Source organism: Protomyctophum bolini (assembly GCF_963924005.1).
Source record: "Protomyctophum bolini genome assembly, chromosome: 11".
NCBI lineage: Eukaryota > Metazoa > Chordata > Actinopteri > Myctophiformes > Myctophidae > Protomyctophum > Protomyctophum bolini.
This window is the reverse complement of record NC_137872.1, coordinates 36,495,635-36,512,983: the sequence shown is the minus strand read 5'-3', so window position 1 is coordinate 36,512,983 and position 17,349 is coordinate 36,495,635. Positions and strand designations below refer to the sequence as shown.

The 17,349-nt window shown below is 44.3% G+C and overlaps 1 protein-coding gene across 1 annotated transcript in view; it reads right to left on the bottom strand.

The window, feature by feature from the left end:
• The window catches only part of rab11fip4a (RAB11 family interacting protein 4 (class II) a), a gene marked incomplete at both ends in the record, with an annotated part of 65,860 nt that overhangs the window by 42,319 nt on the left and 6,192 nt on the right, over positions 1-17,349 (bottom strand). Inside the window, one exon of the mRNA XM_080775173.1 lies at positions 412-499. Within this exon, the coding sequence (XP_080631299.1) occupies positions 412-499 (88 nt within the window). The remainder of the gene's footprint in view (positions 1-411; positions 500-17,349) is intronic.

The following is a 17,349-nucleotide window of genomic DNA, read 5'->3' as shown; positions in this document are numbered from 1 at the left end:
AAGAAGAAAAACTCAAATATTCGATTCTACAAATGACCTATGTTTCTGTTCTGTGTCAGTGGTGCTCAAACTATTTCATTTCAAGGACCCCCGATATCATAATGTAATTGGCTGTGCCAACCCCCATCTGAAAATATGTTGTACCAGGGACCTTCCAGAAGCAAAGATTTGAGTTAAAAATGTTCACTCTGTAATAATATGTTCAAAGATTTGAGGCACATTTTCACGATCTTTCAAAAAATAGCAGACCTACAAGTTCATAGCGCGGCACTCGGTGCCGCGCTATGAGCTTGTAGATCTGCTATTTTTCAATACCTGAAGTATAACATAATGCTTTAAAACAACCAAAAGGGGTCCCCGCCCCAAAATGTGTTAAGAAAATAAATGTCGTCCACACATTTCCTTTCTTACCTTTGATAGCCAACACTCCATGACAGAAGTCTTTAAAGTTGATCTTCCCATGAGCGTTGGGGTCCAGGTATTTAGCCAATTTCTTCACCTGCAAGAGAGTCAGAGATGGCGTGTTACAATTACAAACGTTGAACAGAAACTATACGTGCAATACGCACGTCACGTCGTGGAGGTGATGGGTTCAAAAAGTATAGGAAAAGAGAAGGCAACCCGCACACTCATATGCTCCAAAAGATAAAATGTATTGACGGATAAATATGCTCCAATTTATCTTTTGGAGCATTTGAGTGTGCGGGTTCCTTTCTCTTGGAGTGTTGGTGAGGTGCTGGCCTATAAGGCAGTAAACAAATAAGAAAAAGGCTGCACACTCGTAGCCACGATGCTGTATATTTATTATTATTATTATTAAGAATCCGACGTTTCGACGTTTCTTCAGGGAGTGAACAAACGTTGAGCTTTGAACGATCTTCGCCGTCGGGCAGATACCTCTGGATCGTTTTTATGTTGTTTCTTTCTTCGTGAATTAACCACTAACCACTTCCATGACTGTATCATTCTATACCGTGTCACGCAAAATAATCAAAAGTAGTGTAATAGATATTCTAGAATGCCAATCTGTTCAAAATCATTTCTTCATCTCTCTACTTGTATTATACAGTATATATCACTATGAGAATCACATCCCTGGGTATAAGATGGCTATGGATTTATATAGATATTCCACTGTTAGCATACTGTACGTATGATTCATGACCTTTTTTCGTAATGCATTTGATGTATTACCATGTCTTTTGTTCAAGTCGCTCTGGATTAAGAGCGTCTGCTAAATGCCTAAATTGTCAATTTTAAGCAGCAGATCCAGATCTGCTACTTTTGAACTGTAATCCCGTAAAGTAACAGTTATGGACAACCCACCGAACGCACATTGTATGAGTGATGATAATTATGATAGTCCAACTACCGGTATCCATCTTCTACACTATCTACAGCATGCGCCCACTTCTGACATCTTCACAGCGCCACTTAAAACTGATTTTGAGTTCTACGGCTACGCACAGCAATGAAAAGTATATTCTAACCTGTTTAATAATAATAATATATGATGTTATTTGAGTATGCATAACTGTCTAAAATAATTCCACACACTTTTCTTCTTACACCTGATGAGAGAATAAATTTGAGTTGATATTATTTAACCCATTCTGACCTGAGATCAGATTCATACGAGTTTTCCACTGGACACACACTGGTCTGATTAACCCATTCTGACCTGAGATCAGATTCTAAAAATGTCAGTCGATTTTTCAAAAAATAGCAGACCTACAAGCTCGTAGCGCGCCACTCAGTGGCGCGCTATGAGCTTGTAGATCTGCAATTTTTCAATAGCTAAAGCATAACATGATGCTAACACCAAAATGTGTTCCCGTTCAGAATGGGTTAAGATACTTATGACTGTCTAAATTAAAGATATGATGCCGATGCTAAGGTTTGCGCATCTTCCATCTGCCCTTCGTGAAAATAATCGTCAATGTATCACATCCGCAGTATGTCAACACAGAGTCAAATAGGTGGTAAAAAACATGTCCTTGTCAAAAGATATCATCTGCCAAAAAAAAACACCACAGGTATGATGACACTGCTTGTCATAATATAAACAGAACACTGTCAATCATGTTTTTACTACCGTGTGTGTGTGTGTGCTCGTGCGTGCGTGGTGGTCAGAGGAGTGCAGAGTTACACACACCATCCATCAAAACACAGACCGTAACCTTGAAGGATCACCGATCGCGGATCACTGAACTCACGCACGCACGCACGCACGCACGCACGCGTACACGCACGCAGTCGCACCTGGCTAAGGAAATATGTGTTGTAAACTCGCAATGTATTAACCCATTTAGGCTTGACGTCAAAATAAATAAAAAAAGTATTCTGAAAGGATATAATTATATTCAAAGATTTGTGCCACATTTTCACGATTTTTCAAAAATAGCAGATCTACTGTACCAAGCATTCATAGCGTGCCACTCAGTGGCGCGCTATGAGCTTGTAGATCTGCTATTTTTCAATAGCTAAAGTATAACATAATGCTTTAGTTTTTACAACTTAGTTAACCCACCCTGTCCAGAATGGGTTAACTTGTAATCATTTATAGCTCTCAGTCAAGATGATAATTTATATTCTTGGGAGGGGAAACCTGAAAAGACGAAATTAATCCACCGTAGATTCCTCTCTAACCTGGCCCCGGTGGTGGTGGTGGTGCTAATGAAAAGTTCCAGCTGCATCATTAATGTCCAGTGTGACATGTCGTATAGCATCTTGTCTCTCAACGCTGTTCATTTAAAACCTTTCAGATACAGGGAAACAAATACAAGACCCCCCAAAACCCCCTGAACACACAGAAAGTGGAAGTTTAGCTCAAACTCTCTCTCTCTCTCATTAGCAGGCAACACAGCAGCACTATGCCTCTCTCCGTTTCTGCCGCCCCCTACTGGTACAAATAAGTCATATACTCGTGCTCATGGCCACATAGGCACGGACATTGCTGGTTGTGTAGGAGTGGTTGCACCACTCAAAAAAAAAAAAAAAAAAAAAAACAGAGTGAACACTTTCACAAACTAGGATTTCCGGATTCTGGAGGTGGGATCAACATGGAAAGCATTGCAAAAAAAAAAAGACATGAATCTGTGTGTTTTCCTACGAGACCACTACAGTATATTTCTAGCCTCACTGAGTGGGATGTCTTCCGTTGCTAAGCTGTGTAGAGCCTGCTTTACATTTTTCTCAGCTCGGAGGAGTCCATGGTTACGTAAGTAAGACGCATGAAAGATTCAATGCGCAGGCTTATGGTTTCCCTTGGTAGTTCGACTCAAAACATCTCAGTGCACCCCCCTTCACAGCGAGGCTGGAACAACATTAGCATTCCTCGTCGTTGGCACCGCATACTAAAAGGCTATATATGTCCTATATGAGCTGGTTTGAAACATATCTTTACAAATCCCACTCTTAACCCATTTTGGGGACGGGAACCCCTTTTGGTGTTTAGCACTATGTTATGCTTTAGCTATTGAAAAATAGCAGATCTACAAGCTCGTAGCGCGCCACCGAGTGGCGCGCTACGAGCTTGTATATAGGTCTGCTATTTCTGAAAAATCGTTTTTAACTTTTTAAACGTTTTCGACTCAAATATTTGCTCATGGGGAGGTCCCTGGAACAACATATTTTCAGATGGGGGGGTCGGCGGGCAAATACATATATTTTCGGGGGTCCTTGACATGAAGCTGTTTCAGAACCACTGATATAGAAACATGAGGCTTTTTCTGAAGAAAAAATAAACATTTAAAAAAGGCATTTTTTGTTAAATTTCGACGTCAGGTCTAAATAATTTGGCATTTGAGCTTAGACTACCAACTGTACCGTCCGTGACGATATAAAAAAAATATATATATAAATCAGCGACACATCGACCTTGTAGAGATCTCCTATCCTCTATACTTTCTACCGACAAAAATAAATGTGGACTCTCAGCAAATCGTGTTCAGACGATGAGGTACTTCTTTGCATCAAAAGAGATGATGACAGTGAAGGAAATGAGAGTTTCTATCAGAAGAATGAATCCTGAGTGTGTTTCCTCTGTGCGGCACTTTGGCACCGTGAACAAAGGGGCAGCGATCTCGTATCTCGCTGGCAGTGCCGTCTGTGCAGATGTAAGTGTCGACAAGGTTGTCACACAAAAGTAGTGAAAATAACAGTGCCGAGGCAGTGCGAGCTACTTTTACTATTTAACCCATTCTGACCTGAGATCAGATTCTAAAAATGTCTTCCACACATCCTGACAGTTTTCTGAAAAAGCCGTGTTTCTACATGTCAGTCGTTCTTCGGTTTTTCAAAAATAGCAGACCTACAAGCTCGTAGATCTGCTATTTTTCAATAGCTAAAGCATAACATGATGCTAACACCAAAAGGTTTTTGATTTATATTTTTGATTTATATTTAAGGAGGTAAGAAGTATGTATGGGTTTAAAGGACCACTTCACCACTTTTCAACCTATATTCATATAATAGGTCCTCATATAATCATGGAAAAATGGAACGAAAAGTTGCAATGCGAAAATGGAAACCAGTCTTGTTTAGAAAAATAATCTGCCTAATGATGATGTCACTGGAGGACGGTTTCTAAACTGCCCACAGCCTTCCTATGAGACAAAAAAAATTCGCCTATATAGGCTTAGATCTCTGTGTTTTGACACTGAGCAATCGATCCTGCTCGTTCAGCATGCCAGGAACTGCAGGCCTGTTGTGACGGGACCGGAATGTAGAAATACGCTTTGCCAGCTATAGATTTGCATTCCCATCACAGCTGGCGGCAAGACTTGTGAACCGTTTGCGACAAAAGAAGGTTAGCCAATGGAATACAACCACCCTAAGGACTACTATCTGTACCAAGTGGACCCCGCTGGACCTTCTGCACATGGAAACAGAGCTGCTACCTTTATAAACCAGTGTTGTTTTCGTCGACTAAAACCAAGACGAAGAATGGTCGTCGACTACCTTTTTCCCCACTGACGAAAACTAAATGGAAACTAAATGAAAACTAAGCTATGGTGACTAAAACTAAGACTGAATATACTGACAATTTCGTCAACAAATAAAAACTAGACTAAAATGTTAGGAAGGGACTATAGTGGACAAGAGTAGTGGACAAGCTCACCGATATACAAGCTCACAACGTCGCGTCGCAGTGAGCTTGTAGATCGGCTATTTTCAGCACGTGAAAAAAAACAGTCCGCCAAAATACTTTTTGTTCGACTGAATCAACTGTAGATTTAGTCGACTAAAATCTTATGATATTTATAGTCGACTAAAACTAAGACTAACACTAAAACATTCCAGGTGACTAAAATGTGACTCAAACTAAATGAAAACTATTCAAGAGACTACGACTAAAACTAAAGTCTAAATTTGCTGCCAAAAACAACACTGCTTTAAACACAATTGTCTGCAAAGTGACTGCTAAGAAAGTGACACACGCATCAGTATTAACCCATTCTGACCGGGCACCCATTTTGGTGTTGGCATCATGTTATGCTTTAGCTATTGAAAAATAGCAGATCTACAAGCTCATATCGCGCCACCGAGTGGCGCGATACGAGCTTGTAAGTCTGCTATTTTTGAAAAATTCGAAGAACGACTGACATTTTTAGAATCTGATCTCAGGTCAGAATGGGTTAATCAGACCAGTGTGTGTCCCGTGGAAACCTCGTATGAATCTGATCTCAGGTCAGAATGGGTTAAGCAGGAACAGGGGATGGGCAATGAAGGACCGGAAAGTCTGAAAGTCTGGCGTGGCATTGTGGAATCCATGATCTCGACCGCGGTCGAAAAATGACGATGATGTGGCTCTCATCCTCTCATCAGGGAACATATACTGTAACTGCAGACCTACATACAGTATACTGGGCTAGATTCATTCTAGCCCCGTTCCCTTATAAGAGAGGAAACTGAAAGGTTTCAGTTGGCCGACATTAGAGAATATATAGAGAGATCACATCGTTTATGAACGGGAACCCCTTTTGGTGTTTTGAAGCTACGTTATATGCTTTAGCTATTGAAAAATAGCAGATCTACAAGCTCATATAGCGTGAGAATGTGGTGCCACGCTACGAGCTTGTATAGGTCTGCTATTTTTTTTTAATCGTGACATTGTGGCGAAGAATTTGTGATATATATATATATTCTTTCAGAGATAACGTTTTTAACTCAAATCTTTGCTTCTGGGGGTGTCCCTGAAACAACATATTTTGAGATGGGGGCCGGAGGCCAAATAATACATATGATTCTAGGGGGTCCTTGACATGAAATAGTATGAGAACCATACTGACCACTCCAGAAAACTGTCAGGATTTAGAAGACCTTTGTATAGAATCGAGCTCAGGTCTAAATGGGTTAACGCCATCCTGCTTTATGGCGCTGCCTGCGTGGATTTATGGCCAATGTGATCACGTCTTTATACCGAGCCAGTCCATGTGTTTAGCACCACCACCACGGCCCCCACTGGGCCCTGCACCCTGGGCCCTGCACCCTGGGCCCTGCACACTGGGCCCTGCACCCTGGGCCCTGCACACTGGGCCCTGCACCCTGGGCCCTGCACACTGGGCCCTGCACCCTGGGCCCTGCACACTGCACACTGGGCCCTGCACACTGGGTCCTGCACCCTGGGCCCTGCACACTGCACACTGGGCCCTGCACCCTGGGCCCTGCACACTGGGTCCTGCACCCTGGGCCCTGCACACTGCACACTGGGCACTGCACACTGGGCCCTGCACACTGGGCCCTGCACACTGGGCCCTGCACACTGGGCCCTGCACACTGCGCCCTGCACACTGCACCTTGCACACTGGGCCCTGCACACTGCACCCTGCACACTGCACCCTGCACCCTGCACACTGGGCCCTGCACACTGCACCCTGCACACTGCACCCTGCACCCTGCACACTGCACCCTGCACCCTGCACACTGGGCCCTGCACACTGCACCCTGCACACTGCACCCTGCACACTGGGCCCTGCACACTGCACCCTGCACACTGCACCCTGCACACTGGGCCCTGCACACTGCACCCTGCACACTGGGCCCTGCATACTGCACCCTGCACACTGCACCCTGCACACTGGGCCCTGCACACTGCGCCCTGCACACTGGGCCCTGCACACTGCACCCTGCACACTGCACCCTGCACACTGGGCCCTGCACACTGCGCCCTGCACACTGGGCCCTGCACACTGCACCCTGCACACTGGGCCCTGCACACTGGGCCCTGCACACTGCACCCTGCACACTGGGCCCTGCACACTGCACCCTGCACACTGCACCCTGCACACTGGGCCCTGCACACTGCACCCTGCACACTGGGCCCTGCACACTGCACCCTGCACCCTGCACACTGGGCCCTGCACACTGCACCCTGCACACTGGGCCCTGCACACTGCACCCTGCACACTGGGCCCTGCACACTGCACCCTGCACACTGGGCCCTGCACACTGCACCCTGCACACTGGGCCCTGCACACTGCACCCTGCACACTGGGCCCTGCACACTGCACCCTGCACACTGGGCCCTGCACACTGCACCCTGCACACTGGGCCCTGCACACTGCACCCTGCACACTGGGCCCTGCACACTGGCAGCCTGCAGTACGCTGAAACCAAGTGATTCCAATCGTCAGCACACCTGCTATTCTGCAACTTGATATCACAGAAGGTTACACCTATAGCAAGTATATCCTTGCTACAGCAGCAGCAACAAAATCATAGCTATTGCTTTTTTTTTAAACACAATGTTGAGTCTGGCAGTCTATGAATGCCAATATATAATCCGTGAGGAACTGAGAGATGCTTGAAGAATTGAGACACAGAGAGAGAGAGAGAGAGAGAGAGAAAAAGCTACTTTGAATTTAATTGAATTGAGAGAGAGAGAGAGAGAGAGAGGGAGAGGTTTATGAAGCACATGCACAGACATGTGTTGGATGTCCTTCTAAATAACTAGTGCATGTTGGGCATCCACTGTGCTCCCCCATCAACCACCGAGCCGCACGCACGCACGCACACACACACACACACACACGCACACGCACACGCACGCACGCACGCACACACACACACACACACACAGAGAGAGAGAGAGAGAGAGCGTTGAGAGAGCGAGAGATGGGGATGAGGATGAAGGGAGAGTCAGATAAGATAACGAGAATGAGACATCAGAGATCCTCAAAGCTATATATATATATGCTGCTTAAACATGCACTGTATACACGCTGAGGGAGGGTTCTATGTGTGTATGCTGCTACAGTAACACGCTGACACTGTCCCAACGAAACGAACACAACCATCCATTCCAATAAGTAGACTCTTGGGTCCATTTTGGAACCAGACAGACACACACTATCTGTCCTTGAAGTGAAGGTATAAGTAGTGTTTGCTACACTGGTGAAAAATAGCCAACAACAGGGGGGGGACGGGGGGGGGACACACTGGAAAGCAGAGTCCTCGTAGCAGAGAAGTGGTTTTCTTTATTCACCCTTTTACACAGTGACGACGTCCAGCCTAGGCAGAGATCAAAATGAAACCAACGTATTTACAACATGAGCCCGAGTGCCGCGCTATGAGCTTGTTAGGTCTGCTATTTTTGAAAAATCGTGAAAATGTGCCTTTTTTGAGAACCACTGATACAGAAACATACGTTTTTTCAGAAAACTGTCAAGACATTTTGAAAATTTCGACGTCAGGCCTAAATGGGTTAACTGCTCGTGCACGCACGCACGCACGCACACACGAACACGAACAACAACAGCTACTGCTTGCGTTTAAAACAAGGTATTTTTCACTGTTTCACAACTTGTCACTGTTGATGCAGTGCTCTCTCTCTATCTCTCTCTCTCTCTATCCTGCTGCTCTGTCGGGGCTATAGAGCCTCATTTATATTTCCGCAGCATGGTGGTGTTGCGTGCCTAAAACAGCGGACCTACAAGCTCACATGGATGCGTGGACACGACTCATTGTGAGCTTGTAGGTCTGCTACGTAATGTTTCTAAAACATTTTGGGTGGGAACCCAGTTTTTCATGTGTCTATGAGGTGACAGTACTTCATTAGACACCCTGGAGTTGTTTGTATGTGCAATGGTGTATTCCCTTTGTATTTAGGGTTTCTTCCTGGAGGCTGAAACCCTTGACAGTTAAACAAACAAAAAAAACAGTATAGTGACATCACACTATCAGCCCCTCGCCTAACCCCTCCCCCTTTATCATACAACTACAGCTGTGGGTGCGGCTTCAGTTCAGGTGGATCACCGCATGCACCCACCAGGTAAACTTAACGAACTGGTGGGGGTCCCCACAAAAAATAATAATTTTAAAACCCATTTTGACCTGAGATCAGATTCTAAAAATGTCTTCTAAATAACAGTTTTCTGAAAAAGTTATGTTTGCCATGTCAGTCAGTTCGATTTTTCTAAAAATAGCAGACCTATACAAGCTCGTATAGTGCCGCGCTATGAGCTTGTAGATCTGCTATTTTTTCAATAGCTAAAGCGTAACATAATGCTATAACACCAAAAGGGGGTTCCCACCCAAATACTGTACACTTTTTATTTAATTTATTCTTCCTCCTTTATATAACAATAAGAGCTGATGATCGTGTTTTAGGGTGGGGGGAAAAAAAATCACAGCACTCCATCTTTAACCCATTCTGACCGGGCACCCATTTTGGGGTTAGCATCATGTTATGCTTTAGCTATTGAAAAATACGCGATACTACGAGCTCGTAGGTCTGCTATTTTTGAAAAATCGAAGAACGACTGACATTTTTTAGAATCTGATCTCAGGTCAGAATGGGTTAATCAGACCTAGTGTGTGTCCAGTGGAAACCTCTTATGAATCTGATCTCAGGTCAGAATGGGTTAAGTCAAACTGTCCAGAAGTACTGACGTTGGCAACAGGCCTCTCTCTCTCTCTCTCTCTCTCTCTCCCCCCCAGGGCAGCGTCAGTGCCAGGACGCTGCCTCTCACTCTCTCTCTCTCTCTCTCTCTCTCTCTCTCTCTGTCTCTCCCTCTCTCTCCCTCCAAGCGGACTGGACACACTGTTGTCGACCAGGCACTCCTGACACTTAGAATAACATCACATCCACAAGCATGGAAACATGACACAGCTTAACCACATTGACCCTGGCATATACAATGAATACAATATATATATATATATATATATATATATATATATATATATATATATACCCCATGGAGAGGGGGGGGGGGTTATTTTAATTTAAAGATCTCTGTGGGCCTGAAAGTGATTTATTGTATTTGTGCAATACTATACAGAATAATAAAGAAGAGCTCTTGTAGTTAAAGGTCATTATTTGGAATCAATGAATAATAATCATACATGTATATATCGTATCGTGGGCCTCTGTATTGTGATACTGTACGTATACTGTATATATCTATCGCGAGGTTGCAGGCAACACCCACCACTATATTCCGGGGCCTGTCAAAGTGAGCCTTTTCTAAATCATCAAAGATTTTGAAGAAAATAGCTTATATAGCTATATTATCTGCGGGTCACAAAGCTCTGTGATCTTGTACACTACAGTTAGCATTTTTGGGCTACTTGCAGTATGATGAAGCATAATAGTGCTTAACCCGTTTAGGCCCGACGTCGAAATTTAAGAAAAAATCTGAAAAACCTCATGTTTCTGTATTAGTGGTTCTCAATATTTCATGTCAAGGACCCCAAAAATGATATAATATGCCGCATCTGAAAATATGTTGTTCCAGGGACCCTCTCCGGAAGCAAAGATTTGAGTTAAAAACTGAAACTCTGTGAGGCACATTTTCACGGTTTTTCAAAAATAGCAGACCGAGCTTGTATAGATCTGCTATTTTTTCAATAGCTAAAGTATAGCATAATGCTAAAAACACCAAAAGGGGTTCCCGCGCAAAATGGGTTAAGTGGGAAAGACATTATTTACATAAAGACTGATAACATTCAAGAGCTGTATAGACTCATTTTACGGTTACTGAGAGAGAGTGATGTGGATGCTATCATGATTTATGTGACTTGATTACCATAACTCGCTTATGGTCGGGAGCCAGCCCGGGACTGAAGGCTTATTGCGATACAAACTTGTTTGATTTAAAGAGCAAGCAAAAAAAAATATTGCTCTGTGTGACATCTCGGAATGAGAATGCGACCTTCATCATCATCTCGCATTAAATGCGACGGTGCCCCAAGGGCATGCATGCAGTGCAGTGAGTGCACGAAGCCAAGCGAAAGAAAAGAAAAGACTGACAAGATGTTAGCCTGACGTTATGCAAATGTGTCCGTATAATAAGAGCAAACCTGTCAAATATACCGTGTATGGCCGAGAGAGAGACAGCAGGAAGAAGAGGAAGGGCTACAGTATAGGAAATAGAAGCGTTTTTATGGTGAAACCGGCTTACTCTGGATCCAAACGAGATGTCTGTCCAAAGCACAGCTTATACTAATAACTACTTCATATGCAGCGGCATCTGTATATGCACATTCTGTCTAATGAATGTTATCGCACACACGCACGCACACAGTCACACACACACGCACGCACACACACACACACACACACGCACACGCACGCACACGCACGCACACGCACACGCACACACACAGTCAGCATCTCCCGGCTCAGTGCCAGCTCAACAGAAAGGCTTAAATGGAGACGTCAACATACAGTAGCTTAACTCCCGCTCACCCATTTAGATATCAAACGCCTACTACAGGCAAACCGGCCGGGGCAATTAAACTCCACTAACTAATTTTGTCTTTAGGCTATTAAATACTTATGTCTTAATGAGACTTATTTTCAAATACCAGCGAGGATTTAATGGATTGTGAATAAACTGCACAAACGACACACAGATGTGTGTGTGTGACATGGCGACAAAAAATAATCCATGAAGAACTCTCGTTTTTAAACAGGAGATTTTAAGACGTTTCTAACTCGTGTCGTCATGTCAACGTCGCAACACAAATAAGACAAACTATGAAAAACTATGCCATCAAACATTATCAAATGAAATAAGTACTGAACTTTATTCCTACAAAATCCCGACCGCACGTTCATTCACAGTGAATGAGTGGCTGCCGACCGGAAGCGTTCCGGTGGCCCAAACTGAACGCGGAAGTGTTGGCTGCAGTGCATATAGAGCCCCATTGCCTGAAAGAGAGACAGAATTGCTACTGTACGTCCTGCCTGGTTCTCGCTCATGGAGTACAGAAGTAACGGATAAAGATTATGGACAAAAGGTTGTACCAAAGCTCAACATTGCTTTAACCCATTTTGGTGTTAGCATCATGTCGTGCTTTAGCTATTGAAAAAAAAGCAGATCTACAAGCTCATAGCGCGCCACCGGGTGGCGCGCTATGAGCTTGTAGATCTGCTATTTTTGAAGAATCGTGAAAAGTGTCATGAAAGTGTTTGAGAACGACTGACATAGAAAAACATAGCTTTTTCAAGGTAACAGTCAGGATTTAGAAAGACATTTGCAGAATCGTTCCCAGGTCAAAATGGGTTAATAGCACGTTGAAGCAAGATGTTATGTACCGGTATGTACTTCTTCAATGCACTTCAGCTCAGTCACAATGATCATGTGAATGCCATTCATTCTTACAGACGCCCGGTTGTGGAACCACTGACTGTGGTATAGAATATGCAGCCACTGCCAAACTGGAAGAAACCACCGTTACCAGGAGGACAGGGGAATGCCGTGCAGGATTACTATGATTATGACATGATTAAAAGCCATTTACAGTAGGCCTGACATCGAAATAAATAAAAGTATTCTGAAAGAATATATATTCAAAGATTTATGCCGCATTTTCACAATAAATAAATCTACAAGCTCATAGCGCGCCACCGAGTGGCGGGCTATGAGCTTGTAGATCTGCTATTTTTCAATAGCTAAAGTATAACATAATGCTTATAGTTAAAACACCAAACGGGGTTCCCGTCCAGAACGTGATGATAGGAGTGCAATGTTCAGCAAATCCAACAAATCGATTATTTCGTCTTTCTCTCTTTAGAAAGCAATAGCAAAAATAATTGACAATAGAATATCTACGTTCTACAAGGTCACAATGCGACACTCACAAATGCGATGCATTGTAGTGATGCATTGTTGTGAGTGATGCATTGTGAGCTATAGTGTGAGAATTGTGAGCTGTTTTTGTGCGACACCGCATGCGACAAAGTCAAAGTGTGACACCTGTCAAAGCTTGACTTATTAAACCTCTCTTAAAGTCGGCCTGGTGGCCGTGGCTCAGCGGTCCATGAGGCACCTCGGCCGGTAGTAGTCCGAGTCTGGCAGTGTGTGCCGCGGGTTCGACTCCCGATCCCGACGGCCTTTACTGCATGTCACTCCCCCAGCTCTCTCCCCCCCATGTCCTGTCAGCCGCCCTACTGTCTGTCCCTCTATAATAAAAAATATAAAATAAAGGCGAAAGCCACAAAAAAAAACCTCTATTAACGTCTCTCTAATTGTGGCAAAAACATAAGAGTAACTCAAATTTAAGTGAGACAGCCACCCTCAGTGAGCACAGTCTCGCTATCGAGAAAGACCGTCATAGCATAGGCAGACCTGTATCCCGAGAGAAGACAGACTATGCACCCACTGCACACAAAATGAAGTGGAAACCGAGCTACACTTCCTAACCATCTGTCCATTGTACCAAGACATCAGAGACACACATACTTCCCACAGATTACGACCACACACGGAGATTTTGAAAACATGACCAATGACAAAAAACTCCCATATCTGCTGGGCGAAGTACAACAATGTGCAAAACACAGCAGCAAGATTTGTGAGTTGCTGTGATAGGAGAAGGATATCAAATGGAACACAACCACCCTAAAGACTAATCATTGTGTATATTCCTGCACTATATACTGCATCGAGTGATCTTGGTACATATAATTTGATCTATTGAAGATTCTTGACCTTCAAATGTACATCATTTTTGTTTTGATTGTATTGCTGTGTTGTTGTATTGTTCTTTCTGATTTGGCAATGTAAACGTATGTTTTCTCATGCCAATAAAGCCCTTTGAATTGAATTGAATTGTATAGTGCTGCACGATCAAATTGAGATCTCTAGGTGTCTAGAATCCAGACTAGATCCTTTTTTCGATTCATTGTGCAGCACTAGTATTTTGCACTCATTGTCGTTTAGGTTTACCTTCAGTGAGATCAGTCTCCCTCCCTGCACCATGCCAGGGAAATGTCAACAGATTAAAAAAAAACAGACTCAAACGTTAGGAAGGGACTATAGTGGACAAGAGATCCAGTAGGAGTCACTTTACACTTGGTTGCATGCTGAAAATAGCAGATCTACAAGCTCACAACGTGTCGCATCAGCGACGCGTTGTGTGCTTGTAGATCTGCTATTTTCAGCAAGTGAAAAATCAGTCATTACGACGGCATCGAGGCCCGCCAGGATACATTTTAGTCTAAAAAAACTAGACTAACACTAAAACATTCCAGGTGACTAAAATGTGACTAAAACTAAATGAAAACTATTGAAGAGACTAATGACTAAAACTAAAATTTGCTGCGAAAAACAACACAGACTGAAGCAGAATGCACCAGGGGATATCGGGAAGGGGGGGGGGGGTGATTAATCCTGGGAATCCTGGCCAGCGCTGCACCTTTACTCCTTCATTTGCTGAGAAACAGGATGGATGCTGATGACTCATCTATGAGCATCCTTTTAGTTCACTGGTTACCCAAAGTGGGGTCCGGGGACCCCCTTAGGGGTCCCTTGAGGGGAGTTCCAGGGGGTATAACCCGCAGCTAAAAGATAGTTTGAAACCAAATGGAGACCCTTATGGGTCTGTAACTCAGAGCGTGTACAAATGGAAGGTTCCATTTTGTACACACACTCAGAGTTGCCTGAAGAAGGTCAGTATAGACCGAAAGCTTGCTATAAATAAATACATTGATTGTGCGCGGATGTGAATGTGCGGAGCTTCCCTTTATTTTTCTACACACTCAGAGTTAAATTAACATTGATTTTTACAATATAAATTGGGGGTCTCGGAGATAGAAATGCCATTACATGGGGCTCTGTAGACTAATGCATGTCAAACTGGGTGGTCCTTTTACTGATAGAGCCGTAACGATCCTCTCTTGTGGGGGTCCCTGCCATGATGGCATATCTCTTCAAATGGGGGTCCGGGAGGCTAGTTAGTGTGAATGTGGGGGTCCTTGACATGAAAAAGTTTGGGAACGACCGCCTTAGTTCTCACAGCGTGTGTTGTTCTTTGTATCATTTCTAACTAGTGACACGCACGTGCGCACACGCACACGCACACACACACACACACACACACACACACACACACACACACACACACACACACACACTACTGTAACTCCACTACTTTCTGTGGTGTAACTACAGTAGAATAACTAATTCCTTTTACAATTCAATAATGCCAGGCATTAAAGCAGAAACAAAATCGCATGACTGAAACATTTTTTTGTTGATAACTGAAGCGTTATGTTTCCTACACAATTAGCATAATTACATAAGTAACACCTGCTGCTGCTGTACCAGTTGAAGAAATTGCTGATCGTGGCTTTGACTTTTGCTTGCGTGAAACCATTATATGGGGTTCTATGCAGTCTATTGCTGGTTTGATCACTTCAAATACTAATAAAATAACTACTACTAACCGGAAATCACAGATCTACAAGCTCACCACATAGCTCTCTCTCTCACTCACTCACTCATTTATTTATTTGTATTGTTTTTATTTCTTTGCTGGGTCAGCGTGATTGGCTGACCCCAGGGCTTTAGAGAATCAGGCCAATGAGGAAACAGAACAATGGCTGAGAACAATAGCTGTGCATTGAATGCTGCCTGAACCTGCGCTGCAGCGTCCACAAGCATGGACACACTCCACTAGGGTGTTTAACTGGATCTGACTGACTGGAGGCTAGTGGACATGGATCTGATCTGACTGGAGGCTAGTGGACATGGATCTGAATGACTGGAGGCTAGTGGACATGGATCTGACTGACTGGAGGCTAGTGGACATGGATCTGGCTGACTGGAGGCTAGTGGACATGGATCTGGCTGACTGGAGGCTAGTGGACATGGATCTGGCTGACTGGAGGCTAGTGGACATGGATCTGATCTGACTGGAGGCTAGTGGACATGGATCTGATCTGACTGGAGGCTAGTGGACATGGATCTGAATGACTGGAGGCTAGTGGACATGGATCTGACTGACTGGAGGCTAGTGGACATGGATCTGGCTGACTGGAGGCTAGTGGACATGGATCTGGCTGACTGGAGGCTAGTGGACATGGATCTGGCTGACTGGAGGCTAGTGGACATGGATCTGATCTGACTGGAGGCTAGTGGACATGGATCTGGCTGACTGGAGGCTAGTGGACATGGATCTGATCTGACTGGAGGCTAGTGGACATGGATCTGATCTGACTGGAGGCTAGTGGACATGGATCTGATCTGACTGGAGGCTAGTGGGCATGGATCTGGACTGACTGGAGGCTAGTGGACATGGAAAAAAAACATTCCAGGACATTCATGCATTTCCAGATTTTCTGAACATGGCAGATCTACACATTTACAACTAAAATCGCAGAGTGACTAGTAGAGACCAGCAGGTGGCGGATTTGGACGCACACAATCCCGGCAGAATCTCGCAAATTCGGAACGACCCGCAATCCGCGGGTGGTTGCGGATTGGAATAATTAATGTGGTCTGACTGATAACGGGCGGATTATAAATACGCACATGTGGATTCGGGTGACAAAAAAGCTCACCCGGCAGGTCTCTATCGCAGACCCAATGTGAGCATGTGTAGATCGGCTATTTCCAAGTGGCGATGTACCATATAGGGCCAAAGTGGTTACCGTTAAACCGAAGCAAGCCCAGATAAACAACTACTCTTTGGATTAGAAACGAGCCCTAACGAAAACACAACCAGCCGCGAGCCCCTAAATTTACAAAAGACTTTGCAGGAAAACAACAAGCCCAAAGTCGCTTACAATAAGGGCGTTCCTTCCAAATGAGCCAGCCACAGTCAGATACGGTACATCATCGCCAAATGACCGTGATTGGTTGTTTAGTATACAGGTGCAACTCCCTGCGAAGCGAAGCTACCATCACTAAGGCGACAGAGAATGCAAGGTAAGAACAGACAGCAAATAGATACAGAGAGAGAGAGAGCGAGAGCGAGACAGACAGACAGACAGACAGATAAATAGAAAGGCAGGCAGAAAGACAGATGAGAGCCACACTTCCACAGAGAGAGAGAGAGAGTAACAGGAAGGCAGAGAGATATAGAGAGAGCAGGAGAACAGAGGGAGGGATGGAG